A 16,952-nucleotide genomic window follows, 5' to 3' on the forward strand; every position below is an offset into this window, starting at 1 on the left:
GAGCGCGTGCGCCTCCGCAAGACAGACGTGCAGGAGCACTGGAAGATCTTCACGTCAGGTGCATTCATACAGCCAGATAAGGGCCTGCAAAGTAGTAACCATGCCTTAAACACTAACAGTACGTAAAGTCCAGTCCTAAGAACTAGGCCGCTCTTGGCCACGTGAGCAATCTTAACCGAGTCAGAAAACGGAAGAACCGGCTCCTGTGGTTATGCCAAAGGGGTCAACCGGACCGTGTCCAGGGACAAAGTAAATGCCTTACCAGGGGCACGTGGACTGAGTTAAGCAGGAAATGAGTGGCAAGAGCAATATTTTAGGGAGGCACTTGAGAGCGCAGTAGAGACAAATGCGGGCGTTAGGAAGTGCCACGCTTGCACTTAGCATTGAGGTAGAAATGCTAAAGGTCTGTTAGGAGACGTGAAGCGGTGGTCAAGTGCATGGGCCGTGGAGTCAGACTCACGTGGTTTTGAATTCAGCTGCTGACAAACTGTGTAAACTCGGGCAGGCTACTTTCCCATCTCCCCCTTCCAGTGTCTTCATTTGCAAAATTGTATAGGGCGAGCGGTAAGTGAGCTCACCCATTTACAGAGAGCCGATGGAAAGAAAGGTATGTCTGTAAGTGAGACAGCCTTTTCTAGCAGCAGCAGCAGCAGCAGCAGCAGCAGCAGCAGCGGGACGAGCAGATCTAAAACACAGCCATCCTCAATGTGGGTTAAATCCCTGACTGTGACCTCATTAGCACTGGATTTATGCTTATAAAACCTTAAATGTGAATGTTGCCCTACCCTTCTGGCTTCCTCGCTCTTATTACCACGAGGCTGTCCTTTGGACTTCACCGAGCCCTCCGGTCCTCTCTCCCTCTTCCCTTTTCTCTCAGCCTGTGAGCTTCCTCCTCGCCTCACTTGCCTGCTTTTCTTTCCCTCCTATAATCCACTTCAATGCTGAAATCGGAGTGATTTATTGAAATTTTAAGTCTTCCCGCATTGCTGCCTTGGCAGCTACTCATCATCGTGGTTTGACATTGGCTCTTAGCAGCAAACATCAAAACCTGATGAAGATTGCTGATAATTAAACGGACTCGTCTTGGGAGGAGAAGGGAGAAGTAGTGAATTGTTTGTTTCTAGACCCTTTAGGCTAGATGCCAGTGTTTCCATTTGAGTATTAAGTGCTTGGCCTGGTCAAGAAGAAATTGTTGATAAAACATCTAATGTGATGCCAGGAACCCAGCAGTACTCATCATGCTGTAATTGATGATGAGGCCCAACGGTTGAGCAATCTGTTGGTTTAATATTCTTGAACCGTAGTGTAGGTTCACTGAAATAACTCTTGCTCAAAATTAGGAGGCTTTTGTTACTAACTGTGTCATCTTGGGGCACGTTCCCCCTCTCTCTTGACTTCAGACATCTCATCTGTAATGAGGTTAAACTGGATGATCTCTGTTTTCCCTGGAGTCCTGATAAGGCACGATTTCTTTATACCATCAGAGTGACTGAGGTCTGGAATAAACAAAGTCCCCATCATAAACAAGTGTTCTCCCCCACAGCAATCTGGCTTCAATATAACTGGAATGGAGAGATAATAGCGACCAATAGAATTAAATGGCATAAAAATCAAAGCAGCAACGTTGATCATTTTAGCACACCAGCGCAATCTACTGGAGGATTGGGAGTCTTAACTTTCCCATTTGTGAGTTTGATTCCTGCCATCCTTATGTCCTAAAGTGCTGCCTGATACTGACATTTTTTATTAAAGTGACTGATTGATTTTGTAAAGATAGCCGTTGAGATGCTGTTACAAGGCCCGGTTTTGGGGGATCAGTGTGACATGTTGTTGGCTCAAAGATCATTTCTTTAGGAGTAGACACTACTGTGCTTCACTTATTACAAGGAGGTTGTTTCCCAGCTTCACCACCAAGGATCCTTTCAATTACTTGTCTTTAGGAACTCTGGGTTATGAATAATTACAACTATTGAGCTATATTTATTAAATAATAGCTTATTTCTCAAACTCAGTTAAGCAAACACTGTTTAACCGCTGCTCAGAGCTTTTGATCAGTGAGCTATGCAATGTAATCAAAAGTTGGTATCATTCTGGCTGAAAAGAAATGTATGTGATATTTTCATTAGCTCCGCCTTAGGTAAATGTAAAATTTCTCTTAGGAAATTAGAAATCAAATATCTCAGAAACTCCCAGTTGCTTAAAAGAGATTCCTAGTGAGCCACAGGCTACAGTTTGGGAGCTTAATGCAATATATTAGGGAATAGTCAACCAATAATAACTTATATAGCCATTATTATTATTATTAGGTTATTAGGTTGACTGCTCCCTAATATATGCATTAAAGTCCCAAATTGTAGTCTGTGGATGATGATGACGATTGTTATTGCTAGTATGTATTGGCAATGTGTATACCAGAACTGGCTTTAATCACTGTATACGTTGGATCCTTTATTCCTGAGCTACAGAGAGGTTAAGATTACTTACCCAAGGTCACACAACTAGGAACTGGTGGGATCTGAACCCGGGAAGGTTTGAGGAGATGGGGGTGAGGACTACTGTTCATAACCTTGAGCGGGCAAAGGGAGCACTTTGGTAAATGAATAAGAGAAGGAGAGGCATTGACATTTATACCGGTTGAGTCTTAAATTAGAATATGGGAAGGCGTCAGAGCTGTGGTGCGGAGAAGCGTTTGAGGTGCAAAGATAGAGTTGGAGACAAGGCACTCTGCAGGTTAGTACCTGACTTTGTGTGTTTGAGGTGAGGATACTGTGATGGCTCGAAGTTGGACCAGCCAATAACTTGTTGGTCAGAATGGTGAATTCCAAGTGCTTAACCTGTTTGGTGGGGGTGGGAAGTAGGGGAGAGGACGATATTGCCATTTTAAGGCTGGGAACAAGAGTTGAAGAAGGGGGAAAATGGCTCTCACTAGACAGTTACATATGTGTGATAAGGTAGGAAAAGGGAGAGTGAGGAGAAAAACTAATTTTTGAGTTAATAACTGATGTTCTACTAGAGTTTCAGGGCTTTTAAACCTCTGTGGAGTAGGGATTTGTGGCAATTCTATACCACAGAAGGCCACAAAACCCAGGATATTGGGATTCCGGGGTTAGGACTCTAGCAATTTAAGACAATGAAATGCTGAGGGAGGTTGGGGGCCAAAAACCCAAGGATTTGAAAGGTAAATCTCTGGAGATGTTAAACACTAATCCCCTTTGCACTCCAAGTCAATCACAATTTTAGCTCCTGGGACAGTGGAAATGGGATTGGGGGTGGGGACAGGGTGGTGAATAAGGGGAGGCCGCTGGGGCAGGAATTTTGGGCCTCCCTTCCCTAGCTTTAACTGGAGCAGCTGCCAATTTATTTGGAGGCTTTTTACATATGGTCTCGTCTGATAAAGACATTCCAAACTGAAAGAAAAAGGCAAAACCACTAGGGGAAAAAAAGAATGTGGAACCTCTGAAAGGTGTTCTAGTAGGGTCCCCATTGGCTTTTGGCCTTTTTAGAAAAGAGGCACAGACACAAGCAAGGATGTTTTGACTGGGAGATTGGGAAGGGCCAAATAACACCAAGTAAATCAGGCATTCTCTACTGTGAAACCAGTAACAGCAACAGCAACAAATGATAGTAGCATTTCCCATGTCGGTTCTCAGCCCTGATCTGGGCCCAGGGGCTAAATGCCACATAGATTGTGCCATTGGATTCTCTGGGGTCCCATGAGGTCGATGCTATTATCTCATTTTGCAGATACTGTCACTTTTTTGGCACCTGAAGGAAATATGCGGGTGGCCTACATGTATGGGAATATACCAAGTTATTCTGCAAACAGACTTAGGGGGTTGCTCAGAGCTCCTGCAGCCGAAACACATGTGGGGTCCAGGTGATCTGTTCCTTTGAACCCAGGAGATCCTGAGTTCAGAAGAACCAATCACAGACCGGCCCATGAAATCAGGACTGTCTGAGAGCTTATTCCACGCGGGAAGTGTTTTATGTTGATTTAAGTAGAAGAAGACAGTTTTCCTTCACAGAAAGGAAAGGTTTTATTGCAATCGCATGTTTGCTTGAAAAGTCTTTTATTAATTTGTTCATTCAGCAAATGCTTAATGAGCACACACACACACAAAATACTTAGTGAGCACCAACTGCGTGCTCTGAACCCAGAATCTCAAAAGTACAAAATTGGGAGGCTGCTTTGTTTAACATGAGCTTCAACCCTGAGGAATTTCTGAAACTTGCAAGTCCTGCTTTAGGTGGTCCCTACGGAGTAAGGGTGATTTCTTTTTAGTCTACTTGCAACGGATATTTAAATACCTATGCAGAATGAAGAGAGCAGTAGAATTTGTGGATTGTACATCATGGAATTAAAGAACCTTAGAAATCAGGTTACGTGGCTGGCTCAGTCGGTGGAGCATGGGACTCCGGATCTCGGGGTTGGGAGTTCAAGCCCCATGTTGGGTGTGAAGCTTACTTAAGAAGAAATTTTTTAAAAAATAAAGAACCTTAGAAATAAAGTGGCCCATTTGCTGTATTTTACAGGTCAGAGAGTCAGACAGACTTGAATCGTAACTGTTTAACCTAGGGCAGGTCACTTAACCTCTCTGAGCCTCAGGTTCCTCGTAGGTAATGTGGGGGCAGTAGCACTTGCCTTATAGAAATATGGTAAGGATTACATAAGGTGATTCATATGAAGTTCTTAGTGCAGTGTCTAACATGCTCAATATATTTTTACTGTTATTGTCACTATTTTCCGAGTTGAGGAGACTGAAGCCCAGAGAGGGGAAGTGACTGGCCCAAGGTCACACAGCTTGTTGACATCGGAAATATTAGAACTCAGATCTCTTTTAGTAGTCAAATATTCCTCATACTACCCTACTCATTTTACTCCTTTGGAGCAGGTAATATAAACTTCCTAGGCTTGTGAGAAATATTCTGCTTCATCCAAGTAGAAGGAAGGAGACAAATGGCAAAGAAATGGCTGACAGAAAAGAATTCAAGGGGCGCCTGAGTGGCTCAGTCGGTTAAGCATCCAGCTCTTGGTTTCAGATCAGGTCATAATCCCAGGGTCATGGGATCGAGCCCCACATTGGGCTCTGTGTTCAGCAGGGAGTCTGCTTGAGGTTCTCTCTCTCTCTCCCTCTGCCTGCCCCCCCCAAAATAAATAAATAAATCTTTAAAAAAAAAAACAAAAAACAAAAAAGAAAGAAACGAATTCCTGGATCCAGAGAGCAAAGGAGAAATAATAGTTACTAGAAATTTTAAATAGCAGTATTGGAGCATTATAATATCTGGTGAATCACAAGGACAGATCTCCACTGTTATTCCTTTATTCATCAAACATTTCAACGAAACTGATGAGGCTTTTCCTTTTTCTTGGGGACAGAGGTGGGAAGGTAGTTCAGAATGCTTGTGTGTTTCAAAGAACCTTACTGTGAAGTCAGCCTCAACTAGACAATTGCTATTTGCAAAGCAAAGGACCCCTATAATGGAAGTTAGAATGGAAGTATGAGTGCTCCCAAGGCCTAAGGAGTGATAGATTTTTGTAGGATGGTGGGCTGGAAGGAAACCTCACAGTAGAAGCTGCTGAAAAATTTAGAAAAAGGAAAAAAAACCCACTAAAGCCATGATGTTCATTGCTTTGTGTAGCTACAGCAATAGGTAAGTACAGCACCAAGTGTGATTGATTTGTTAGGTGAAAATATCCTTTTTTTAAGATTATTTATTTATTTATTTGAGAGAGAGAGTGCACAGAGGGAGAGGGAGAAGCAGACTCCCCGCTGAGCAGTGAGCCCGACAGGGGCTCAATCCCAGGACTCCAGGATCATGACCTGAGCCGAAGGCAGACGCTTCACCGACTGAGCCACCCAGGTGCCCCTAGGTGGAAATATTCTTAATTACAAATCTATGGGGAAAAAAGCCACTCTGTCCATATGCTAAAAGAAAAGATTGACCTATACAGTTGCCTAAACAAGAGATGATACATTCTTTCCTAAACAGAACTTTGGTTTAATCAGAGGACTGCCCTGTTCCTTGTTGCAACACCCAGGGAGTGTTCACAATAGCCCAGGAGTTTCCTAAAAGGAGCAAGGCTATTTTGCTCAGTTCGTTACTGCAGAAAGTCTGACCGGAGTTCCTAGCCCACCAAAAGGGGGGCATTGAGACTGTCTCAGGTGTAATTTTCACACAAAATGGTTGTCCCTTTCTTATTTCATCCTTGAAATCTCAAGTTTGCCGATTTCCCTCTCCTAAAAATAATGACATCTTATTTCAAATCGAGTATACGGTAACACTCGGATTGCCTATTCATCTGAGAACTTTCACCTTCGCAGGGCATCAGGAACTGTTTACACAGCGCTAGACATTGCCACAGGACAAGAGGTGAGTGTTCCCATTCAATCTTGATTTTTACTGCCCTCTCTTTCATCTCCATCACATTTCTTCTCCTATGCCTGACAAAATGGGTGACACCTGGGTTGACATGGGAATCGATTTCACTGATGTCCAAAGTTTCTGAAGTGGGTGGTTTATTCCTGATTGACCAAAGAAAAGGGCATGAGTTTATGGCGCTGAGAAAGAGTCTAGTAAGATAAAGAATGTTTATGCCTTACTCTGTGTACCAAAAATAAAAATTAAAAAATTAAAAAACCCCACAAAACAAAATAAAACAAAACAAAAACAAAAAACCATGCATGTGTGTGTTTAATGACTGCAACTCATTCTTGCATTTTAATCATCCTTCAGGTGGCCATAAAGCAGATGAACCTTCAACAGCAGCCCAAAAAGGAATTAATTATTAATGAAATTCTGGTCATGAGGGAAAATAAGAACCCCAATATTGTTAATTATTTAGATAGGTAAGTGTTTTCTCTCATTACGTACTGGTTTTTTTGATGCGATGTCATGTGCTTGGCAGAGTATTTTATTTAGGATCTGGTCATGTAGCAACCATTCTACAAACACTTCTCAAATGCCACGGAATAGGAGAGTCTCACATCTATTGCTGAACTTTGCCCACCCATCAAACATTTGAAGACACATTTTATGGTCCTGCTTCTAAGCATGAGCAGTTTGTGTAATTTCCTTTGGAGGATCGTGACTCCGTGTTGGCAGGAAATAGACTGTTGCGTATAAGGGAGAGCCGCCGTGTTTTAAACATTTCACCGAGTATTTGGAGCCAGTGCAGTCTCTGGGTGTCTGAGTGAAGAAGGCTGGCTGCAACGGCCCCACTTTAATGGGCGCTTTGTGATTAACTGACAGTGAGGTCTAGGGAATTGAGACTTTAATCTCAAACCTTTTTCCTGGACCAGGTAATTAATGTCTCTTTCATCAGTGGTATTAGCAGTGGGTTATAAATAGGCATTTAAAGACAGCGCTAACTCCTCACTTGTGGTTAACATCTGTCTCATTCAATTTCAGTAAGTGTTTGTTTAGCACCGCTGTGCTGTGTACTCTGGGGGGATATAAAGGAAATAAGACGAGGTCTCCAACCTCAATGAGCTTAAAATCTTGCTCTCTGTGTTTTGTGCCAGGTGGACCAGAGAAAGAGGGGAAAGAGGGAGTAAAAAAAAAAGGAGTCAAATTTTACGGCCGAAACCCGATCTTCATAAAGTGCCACTTATGGGCTATCTGCAGTAAAGTGACTCCACTCTGCTTTTTTAATTTTGTAAAAATTGCCTTTGTAAAAAAAAATGTAGATTTCTCAGGTGCTTTCTTTACTAATGAGGTAGAGCCTGTGAGTGTTCATTTTTAATAGGCTTCCCAGGTGAATCTCACGGGCACTGCGGTTTGAGCGCCACTGGATAGAAAGTCTCGCTTCGTATTGATGTGGAACTTAGGGCGGGATGGAATCGTTGGGGTCATTCCGTTCACTGTAATCCCTCCCTTGCTGAGCAGAGGGAAAGAGAGACCTGATCATGCTGCTAATGTGCCTTCAGATGGTTCCAGATGTTTTGAATTTGCCCAGTTGTTGGGCTTTGGTGACCTTCCTCCCCATGTTTGATCACTTGGGGTGTGTTCCTCAGTAACCACGTAAAGAAAATGGGTGCGTTGCTACTGACTTCTATTAGCACCGAGACCCCAGCACAGTATATCCATTGCAAGCATGAGTCTCTTTGATTCCGAAACTGCTTGAAAACATTTCAGCAGTTAATTCGGTAGAATCAAAAATAATGCTGAGATCTGAATAAATATCTTATAAATCTGTATGCCATGGGCCAGTTCAGTCCAAGACGTCAACACGGTGGCTCGAGTTATCCAAAATGGCTAGTCACTGACCCTGTTCATTGAAAGTAGCTTTTCCGTTGGAATGACTGCCTGGAGTCAGCCACCAGAGACCTCCTTGTTCTTTTCCTTCCTCCATGGTGCACAGTTAGATCTGATGATCCTTTGATTTTCATGCGTATTCTCTTCTATTGCTAAAGAAGTTTCCTGTTATCACCGTCATTGATATTTTCCTCCTATTGTAGAATATGGCCGAATGCAGACACTAGCTGCAAACTACCTTCTTAATGGGAATATAGACGAGTCCCCACTTCCTTAGGCATTGAGTCAAAGTCTTTTTCTTCTCTTCTCATAGCTACTTAGTGGGTGACGAACTATGGGTAGTCATGGAATACTTGGCTGGTGGCTCTCTGACTGATGTGGTCACAGAAACCTGTATGGATGAAGGCCAGATAGCAGCCGTCTGCAGAGAGGTAAGAAAATAGAGCGTTTCTGGCAGATGAGAACACCAAAACTGGCAGTTCTTTATTTCCAATTATCCAGAATGTGTGTAACACCAAAGTAACGATAACACATCTCTTCTATGAAAAAAATAATCGGGGAGCCTAACTTCAATTCAAGCCCTTTCCTAATAGCACTTTCCTTCCCCTCCCTTCTCAGCCTGTTGTTTATTTTAGTTCCTTTGCTCTGGGTCTTTTGGGTTCTATTATGCCATTTACAAGGTGCTGCATCTAAGCCTGTGTGTTGTAGTCTCAGCAAACCTGGGAAACAGTGATGGGGGCATGGAAGTTCGTCCTGATTTGGGAGGATTTTTACATGATAATCATTCTGTCCTGCATGTGCAACAGAAGCCTTGTAAAATACAAACCATTATAATCCCAACATTTTCGAGAAGGCAATTTAAGCGAGCTCCTCCCTCGGCCCAGACAGTAGTTGCTTTCCCAATACAATCTGGACGTCCCCCAAAGCCTTCCAGTGGGTCTGAGTGTCTGCCTCTCATCCCATAACGGTGTCATATCCCTAGTTTCATGCAGAACTGAGGGCGTTTTATTATATTTTTCTCAGTACTTAAAAACACACTCCTCTTTGGAATCTCATCTTGGGCATGACCATCTACCCCATTCATTGTAGTGAGGTTGTCTGTAGACACAAGTAGGAACTCTGACCCACTGAAACTTGAAAACCAGTGACAGTAAGACACAACCAAAAAATTGCGGCTAGTCTTTGTTTTTTTATTTTAAATCGTTCCCTGAAATTTCCTCCTACCTTGCTCTCCTCTTGTCCCCATTTCCTCCTGCCCAAGCATGTAGACGTATCCACCAAACGTAGGTATTTTCTATTCATGCAATGAATCAAACTTCTAATATATAGGAGACCATTCCACCCTGAGCCTGTGGTTTCCATGTTGCACGATGCAAAGCCATTTCCCAACAAGTGACTATAGCTCCTTCATAGCCTAGAAGTGGTTCCCAACCATGGCTGTCCATCAGAGGTAGCTGGGGGGACTCGTTTTCAATGCAGATTCCTGGGTCCCCCTTCAGACCTCCCAAATCAAATACCCTGGAGGCAGAAACTTACTGTGCCTGTGTAGGACCAAGCCGAATGCACACCCTCCAGATGACCAAGTCAAAGTATGATTGCTAATTGGTTAGTCTGGTTGTCTTAAGGATTTAGCACCATTTATCACACCCCCACTCTTCATGTCCTACTCTGACTTGGGAGCTTCTGTAGTGAATAATGCTAAGCTATAGCATTGATGTAAATGGTAACGTCGTTTCAAAATGATAAGACAACAGTAATCTATTTCACTTGACAATATAAAATTATACCTTTGCCCCACATTTATCTAGAAACAAAACTTCCATGGTTTTAAATTCTTTGTGATATAATTGGAACTTGTTTTTCTGACTCAATAGTGCCTCCAAGCTCTGGATTTTTTGCACTCAAACCAAGTGATCCATAGAGACATAAAGAGTGACAATATTCTTCTTGGGATGGATGGCTCTGTTAAATTGAGTAGGTATTTTGGTTTAGATGGTGTTTGAAAGAGTATCGGGGGATTTCTGCTCGTTTCCTGTCTGTCTTGAGAAGAAAGTGGCTATTGAAAGTGATTGGTTTGAAAGCATTTAGAGCCCCGTTTGAAGTAAAGGATTTTTTTTCAAATGCTGTGTTCCTGTAGGTCACGGCCAGATTCTGGGGGTTTAACATTTCAGAATTCCTAGGGACTTCCACCTGCTGATGACAAATCCCTAACTAGAAAACTGAAAGATCCTGTAAGTTGGAGGGGACAGTACTGGGGAGGGAACCAGATTGAGGACTAGTAAAAATGACATCACATTAATCGGTTATCTCAGACCCTTTTAAAATCGGGGCCACCGGTCGGGTCAGGTAATAATGGATAGGAGCTGCAGAGCTGTGGAAGGTCCGTGTGGAACGGAGGAAGGGACGGCCATATGTGAAAGTGACTTATTGTGAAAAAAAATAAGAAGAAATCGAATTGATTGTAACTGACTTTTCTTCCCTGCAGCTGATTTTGGGTTCTGCGCCCAGATCACCCCCGAGCAAAGTAAACGAAGCACTATGGTGGGAACTCCCTACTGGATGGCGCCTGAGGTTGTAACTCGAAAAGCCTATGGTCCGAAAGTTGATATCTGGTCTCTGGGGATTATGGCGATCGAAATGGTGGAAGGTGAACCACCTTACCTTAATGAAAATCCACTCAGGGTAAGTCAGGAGTAGACTCAGGTACATCCTGCCTGGGAACGGGGCCAAGTGTCATTTCTCGTTTCTACCGAAAGGGGCCAGAACGGGTTCTTTCCTGGGACAGGTGACATAGAAGTCCAAGTTTTGATTCCCAAAATCACTACGAATTATTCTCAGTATCTTCTACAGTGTCCCAGCAGTTTTCCAAGTGCTTGGAGATCAGTATTTCTAATGGCAGGGGTCTTTAAAATTCTTTAGTACAGTTTTCTGCTGTTAAAAAAATAGCTTTTTTTTTTAAAGCCAGATGTGGGAAAAAAAGTATTTTTCTCGCATGCCACGGTTAAATGATCTATCTAGGAAACACTTGCTTTATAATTACTTTAACAAAGTGAATAAATGCATTTCCAGAACACCCATAATTTTTCAATTAAATTTTGTCTCATTGTCAGTAATGATTTATTGAGCAACAGCGGCTCAGTGGGCATTGAATGGAACACAAGATAGACAGAGAGCCAGCCTTGTGGAATCACAAACTTAATTAGACTGTCTAGTAGAAAATGAATGGAAATAGTTTGCGTTGGGTAACTCAGTTTGCTCCTGCAGAAACAGAGGTTTGATCTTTACGTGGTCTGGTGGCCTCTGCCAAGAGAGAAACTCCATTTCGGAGCCTAGCCCCACCATCTTTATTCAGAGATGAGCCACAGATCATGAGAATAAAAGGCAAAGGAGTATGGAAGAAATGCTCCTTCAGCACTGGAGGGAGCCGGTAGCTCTTTTGTTGTGCATCGCCTAAGGGCGAGCCAGAAGCTGTGTTGTATATTTAAAGGGCATCCCGCTTCCGAAAAAGGAAATATGCACAGATTCAAATTCTACTCTCAGAACACATGCAGCGTGCCAGTGCCGACGGCACCTCGCATGCTGTTTGCATCACTACAGTGAGTCTAAAATTGAATTTTACCTTTAGTATAAAAAGAATCGTCCTTGGTAAACGGTTAAGTCTTTACACGGTCAGCTCATAAAATCCATATTCACGCCAAATATATGTGGCTTTCTGTATATGTCAGGCAACCTACAAACTCCTTGTCTAGTTGTTTTCGCAGCTGAACATTTTGTAATTGGGAGCTGCAGCCACCGTGTATGGAGCAGGGGACAGTGTCCTCTTCGCCCCCGCCTAAGTCCTCTCTGGCACTGGCCTCTTGTCCTAGTCCCTGTGCTGATTAGGAAACAACAGATAGGAGCGAATGCCCTAATGAATGCTACGCGCTATTGCTCTGGTCTCATGAAACAATCTGGAAGTGAGATGTGCACATTGATTAGCTGCCTGCAGGGCTGAGTGGAAAAGAAGGGGCATTTTCCCACCGTTTGTGGGTCAGCCCTCCATGAATTTAATCAAGCCCACCCCTGACCTATGGACCAAGCGCATCAGGATAATTACTGGGGCTTATCCTTATTGTTTAACCACCTTTGCCCATTAAGAAATAGCAGTGAAAGAACACATCAGGCCTCTTGTTTCCATGGATTTCCTCCTCTAAGTCTTCAGAGTTTGGAGGCACTAAATGGATTACGGCTATTTTGCTTTCTGCCTTCTAATGAGTAATTTACAACCTGCAAAATTTAAGGATTAAATAAATGGCGCTGTAAAGCAACTAGTCTAAGTAATGCATTTATTACCTTCTTCAGTTCCCCAATTACAATTGATCGCTCTTCAGCTGGGTTGTTAATTGTTAGAAAAAAGGAAACAAGTTTTAATCTTTATAAGCATCTTCTAGCCTAGGATTAGAACTCATAATGAACAGCTTGTCTCTTAGAATCCACAGCCTTGTAGCTGAACAAGTACTTGCAGATTAACAAGCCACCAGGTTCAGGAAGCCCACATTAAGGCTGTAACAAAAAGACCTGCCAGAAAGACCACCCTGTTGAATTCCACTGATAAGGATTTAGTCTAACTTTGCTCATTACTCTCCATGTGTGATCAACCTCCAATGACTCAATCAATCAACAAGTCCCTATCGAGCCAGCCCTCTCCCTCTCTGCTAGGCACTTTCTCAGTTTTGATTTCAGATGTGTTGCCCTCGTGTTTGCTTAAAGAAAACACAGCATCTCGGGCCATAGGCCCTTATTTGGGGTTTGAACAATGCAATTCCCGAAACCATAGAGGGGTTGGAGAGAAAAAGATCTAACAGGAGCTTGTGAGGAGACTCTTTGCTTGGACCCTGGTGACCAGGCTACGCGTGGGGGATTGGAAAATTGCAGAGCTTCAGGAGAGGCATAAAAGAGAGGTAGGTTAGTCCTTCTTTCTTTGAATTCCTTCCAGTACTACCATCCACCCACCCCTTTGGCCTTCGAGGAGGAACGAAGGAATTAAGTGGAAGGAAGACAGCGTGGTGGAATAGAGGGTAGCACGTTGTTGTGAAAAAATTCGGTCCCTGTAGTCAGGCGGATCTGGGCGTGTCCCGGCTCCACAACCTACAAGCTCTGTAGTGACTTTCCGTGAGTCACTTAAAACCTTTATAAACCTGTTTCCTTTGTATAAAATGAGGATCCCTGTCTTGCAGAGTTAGTGTGAAAACGAAATAAAATAATGTATGTAAGTCACCTAGCACAGTGTCTAGCTCATTGTGGGAAATACGTATGTATGTATTATGTGTGTGTGTTTGTGTGTGTGTGTGTGTGTAGAGAGAGAGAGAGACATTACATGAATAGAAAGGTGAGAAAGGAAAAAGAAAGTATCCGTACAGTGCTTTTTACACATTCTTAAAGGGAGATTGGATTCCCCACTTCTGCAAAAACTTCCCCTTCCCACTGGCTGCACTCTGATCCCTGCAAAGAGTAGAGGGCCTCCCTTTCCACACACTGAAAGAGTCCAGTAAAATTACAGTGAGCAGATAACACTGAACAGGACAGGTTAAAGGGCTATACCTTTGAAGGCTGTTTGTATTTCATTGTGGTTTTTGCGTGTGTCTTTATTGTATCTTTTGCAACGGAGCAAGCCCTTTGTGAATGTTGCCAGTTAACATATCATCGATGCAAGGAATTAGCTACTTTCCCCCCTAGTTATAAAGTGGTTGGGATTTTTTTTAATGTAAATGGCTCTATGCTAATTGACCTAATTTGCTCATAAAATTGCCTTTTAAAGGTCATAGAGTTATTAACTGTACTGATGTTACGAGGTTGGTACCCTTCCAGAGACAGAGAGGAGACAAGCTTCTTACCGTCCCCCACTGCCTGAAGTCTTTGCACTCAACATAATTGGCCTTGAACATGTTGTTCTGTGACCCACGGACATTTTTAGTGCAGTCTCCAATAACGAAGTGCCTTTGTTCTTTCTGTTTGCCAAAGTGACTGGGGTTAAAATCGAATGTCCCCTGTGGATATGCAAATCAGTGTTAGCGTTCTGCTCATCTCCCCAACTTTTTTGCTACTTGGAGATATGTTCTCTAAAACCTGTGATTATAATGACCCGATTCTAAATAAAGAGGGACAGTCATTTCCATAAAGCAAATCTTTGGCTTGTTTTTCTCAGCACCAAAAAGTGCCTCTTTATGAACTTTGCCTTCACAGGTAGTTGGGCCGTTCTTGTCAATGGGTTTTGATGGAATGTGGCATTTGTGAAATGTCTCAGGGACATTCAGTTGAAGTCCCTACTGCACTGTGGGTGGATCCCTTTTTTGTGTGTGGACTTTTCCAAACCTTTATCCTACTTGAAATGAACTTTCAGTGTTGTCTCTTGGCCCTTGCTTTAAGCATCTATGGAACGGTAGCAAACGTTGGCTATTTGGAAGACAGTTCTTGGTATTAGTAAGAGACATCTGCATGCTCCAGACAGTAGTACAGTATGTGAGCCACTGCTCCTGTACCAGTGGATCTGCTCCTTGCTTGTGCGCTGGAGTCACCCATAGAAATTTAACAACCAACGGTGTCAGGTTCCCACACCAAGGACTAAACGAGAAACAAAGGTCTGTGGCAAGCCCGTTCTGGAACCCTGTCTAAACTGGAAAACAGTTCTTCATCAGCCCTCTTTGAGCATGGTTGTTTGACCAAAAAGAGCACACTCTTATTCTGTCCACATTTCTCCATTTCATCTAATATATATATATATATCACTCTGTCAAAGCCATGTTGAAATCCTGGTGCACTCTATGGCATTTTCTGGCTTACCAGTCCAGGAACACTATCAAAAAAGAAATGGCATTAGCTCAGCAGGTACATTCATGATAACGCCATTTCTTTTTCAGTTTTACTTCTCCTAAAGAATGGAGTTTATCGTGACAATGTGCTAGTGCTGTGTACACACAGCCCATATCAGTGGTAATAAAGCTGTCAGTCTGACTACTCGTGACTAGGAGTGCACCACCTGTACGGCCAGAGAGAAGGGAGGGCAGGAATCTAAAATCAGCCCTGTGGTCTACACTGCAAGGCTCCGTATTCTCCCTTTCCGCACACTGAAAGCACTACACAAGTGTTGGTTATTTTTTTGCCATAGAACTAAGGAGATTCTGGTTAGATGTCTAGAGAAGGGAGTTAAGCAGAAGGGAATCTCTGGCAACTAAAAAACAGCAACAAAGGGCCAAAGTGCTTCTAACTCCTCCAGCCACTGGAACCTGTGTTGTGGATTGGAATGTCTGGGTTTGATGGCGCGTGCTCATTTGGAATTAAAGTCAGACATAAACTTCCTGAGCGCCAGAGAAGCAAGCATACTTTGCTAGCACTCAGTCAATATTGTTTTGAATGTATTTCAGGAAGAGCTGGGAGCATTCCCTTCTTTTTCCGTAAACCACTATGGAACAGCAAGGTTTATTGATGGTTTGTTGACACTCCTCCTACTGCAACGAAAATAATTACAGAACAGTAACAGGGTTTCTTTTTAATCAGAAAAAAAATATTGCCTGTCAAAGGATAGACAGCTCTTAAGAATCATTGGTTGTCAGGAATTTAGCATAGGAAAATGGGACCTAGCCATAGGAAAGCTGCAAGTCTCATTTAGATTGTAATTCAGAAGCAGGCAGCTCAAACTGGTGAGTTACGACCCAGAAGACAGCCAAAGACGAAATTGATTCCACAGCAAGCAAAAACCTGAGACTCTGACCAGGCAAAGAGGAGGCAAAGAAAGATTAAAAGCGTGGTGACCAGGGCCCTACTGTTGGCCAAGACTGATACGCCTTGATCCTAATATCATCTTATCATTCCTCAGTATCCTTAAAGCATGGCTTGAGAATAAGCCAAGGATGCACATGCCTATTGCCCTAATAGGTACCAGACCTAGAACAAAGTAGTCAGGTCCCTCGAAATCAAAGTCCCTTCTAAATAGACAGATCGCGAAGTGTGACGATGAACGTCTGCCTAGTGAAACGCCCGCTGGCATGCTTGATCCTATGGCCTTTTAAGTCTGTGGTTTTGCCAAGCAAAACTGACTTCCCCAAGAAAATCCGGATTTTCTTCATAACTAAAGATCATTTCTGACTTTTGTCATCATTTGGAACTATACCTTTTCCAACCTGGTTGCAGCATCATTTTAGAAGACCCTTTGCATTCTGATGAAAGGATACTCTGAGGTGTCTTACCTGAGCCTCTCAGCAGAGAAGATTTAACTTGACAAAGCCAGTCTGACCTCTGTAGCTGGGAGAGGCAAAGTGCTAACGTCATCCCAAGAACCAGGCTGATCCTTTTGCTGCTGCTTGCTCTTCCTCCCTTCCCCCCTTCCTCCCACCCTTTTCTTCCAACTCCTCTTCTTCTTCTTGCTCCGCCTGCCCTTCTCCTTCTCCTTCCATGAAGAATTGCAAATTCATCATCGCTTTTCATCCCGGAGTGGCCAATAAATGTGAGGATGAGACAAAGAGCTTTCTGTTGTCTCTAGCAGCTGTACGCATTATGTGACTCGAAGAGCAAATCCTATTCCCAGGTCTGCCCGTCAGGAACTCCATGACCTTGCATAGGTTACTTCTTGTGGGGCCTCCATTTCCTCAGCCCTTCACACAAGTGGAAGTTGATGAGATTATTGGTCGCCAGTGGATTTCACAAGGCCCTAGAATTCTCTG

At 43.2% G+C, this 16,952-nt stretch overlaps 1 protein-coding gene across 5 annotated transcripts in view; it reads left to right on the top strand.

Annotated features, from left to right (window-relative positions):
- The window catches only part of PAK3 (p21 (RAC1) activated kinase 3), a 118,477-nt gene that overhangs the window by 82,609 nt on the left and 18,916 nt on the right, over positions 1-16,952 (top strand). For all 5 annotated transcript variants that reach the window (XM_044392103.3, XM_057313696.1, XM_044392104.3 and 2 more), the window contains 5 exons: positions 6,324-6,372; positions 6,736-6,848; positions 8,570-8,687; positions 10,131-10,230; positions 10,742-10,938. In XM_044392103.3, the coding sequence (XP_044248038.1) occupies positions 6,324-6,372; positions 6,736-6,848; positions 8,570-8,687; positions 10,131-10,230; positions 10,742-10,938 (577 nt within the window). The remainder of the gene's footprint in view (positions 1-6,323; positions 6,373-6,735; positions 6,849-8,569; positions 8,688-10,130; positions 10,231-10,741; positions 10,939-16,952) is intronic.

This window comes from Ursus arctos, chromosome X (genome assembly GCF_023065955.2).
Source record: "Ursus arctos isolate Adak ecotype North America chromosome X, UrsArc2.0, whole genome shotgun sequence".
Lineage (NCBI taxonomy): Eukaryota > Metazoa > Chordata > Mammalia > Carnivora > Ursidae > Ursus > Ursus arctos.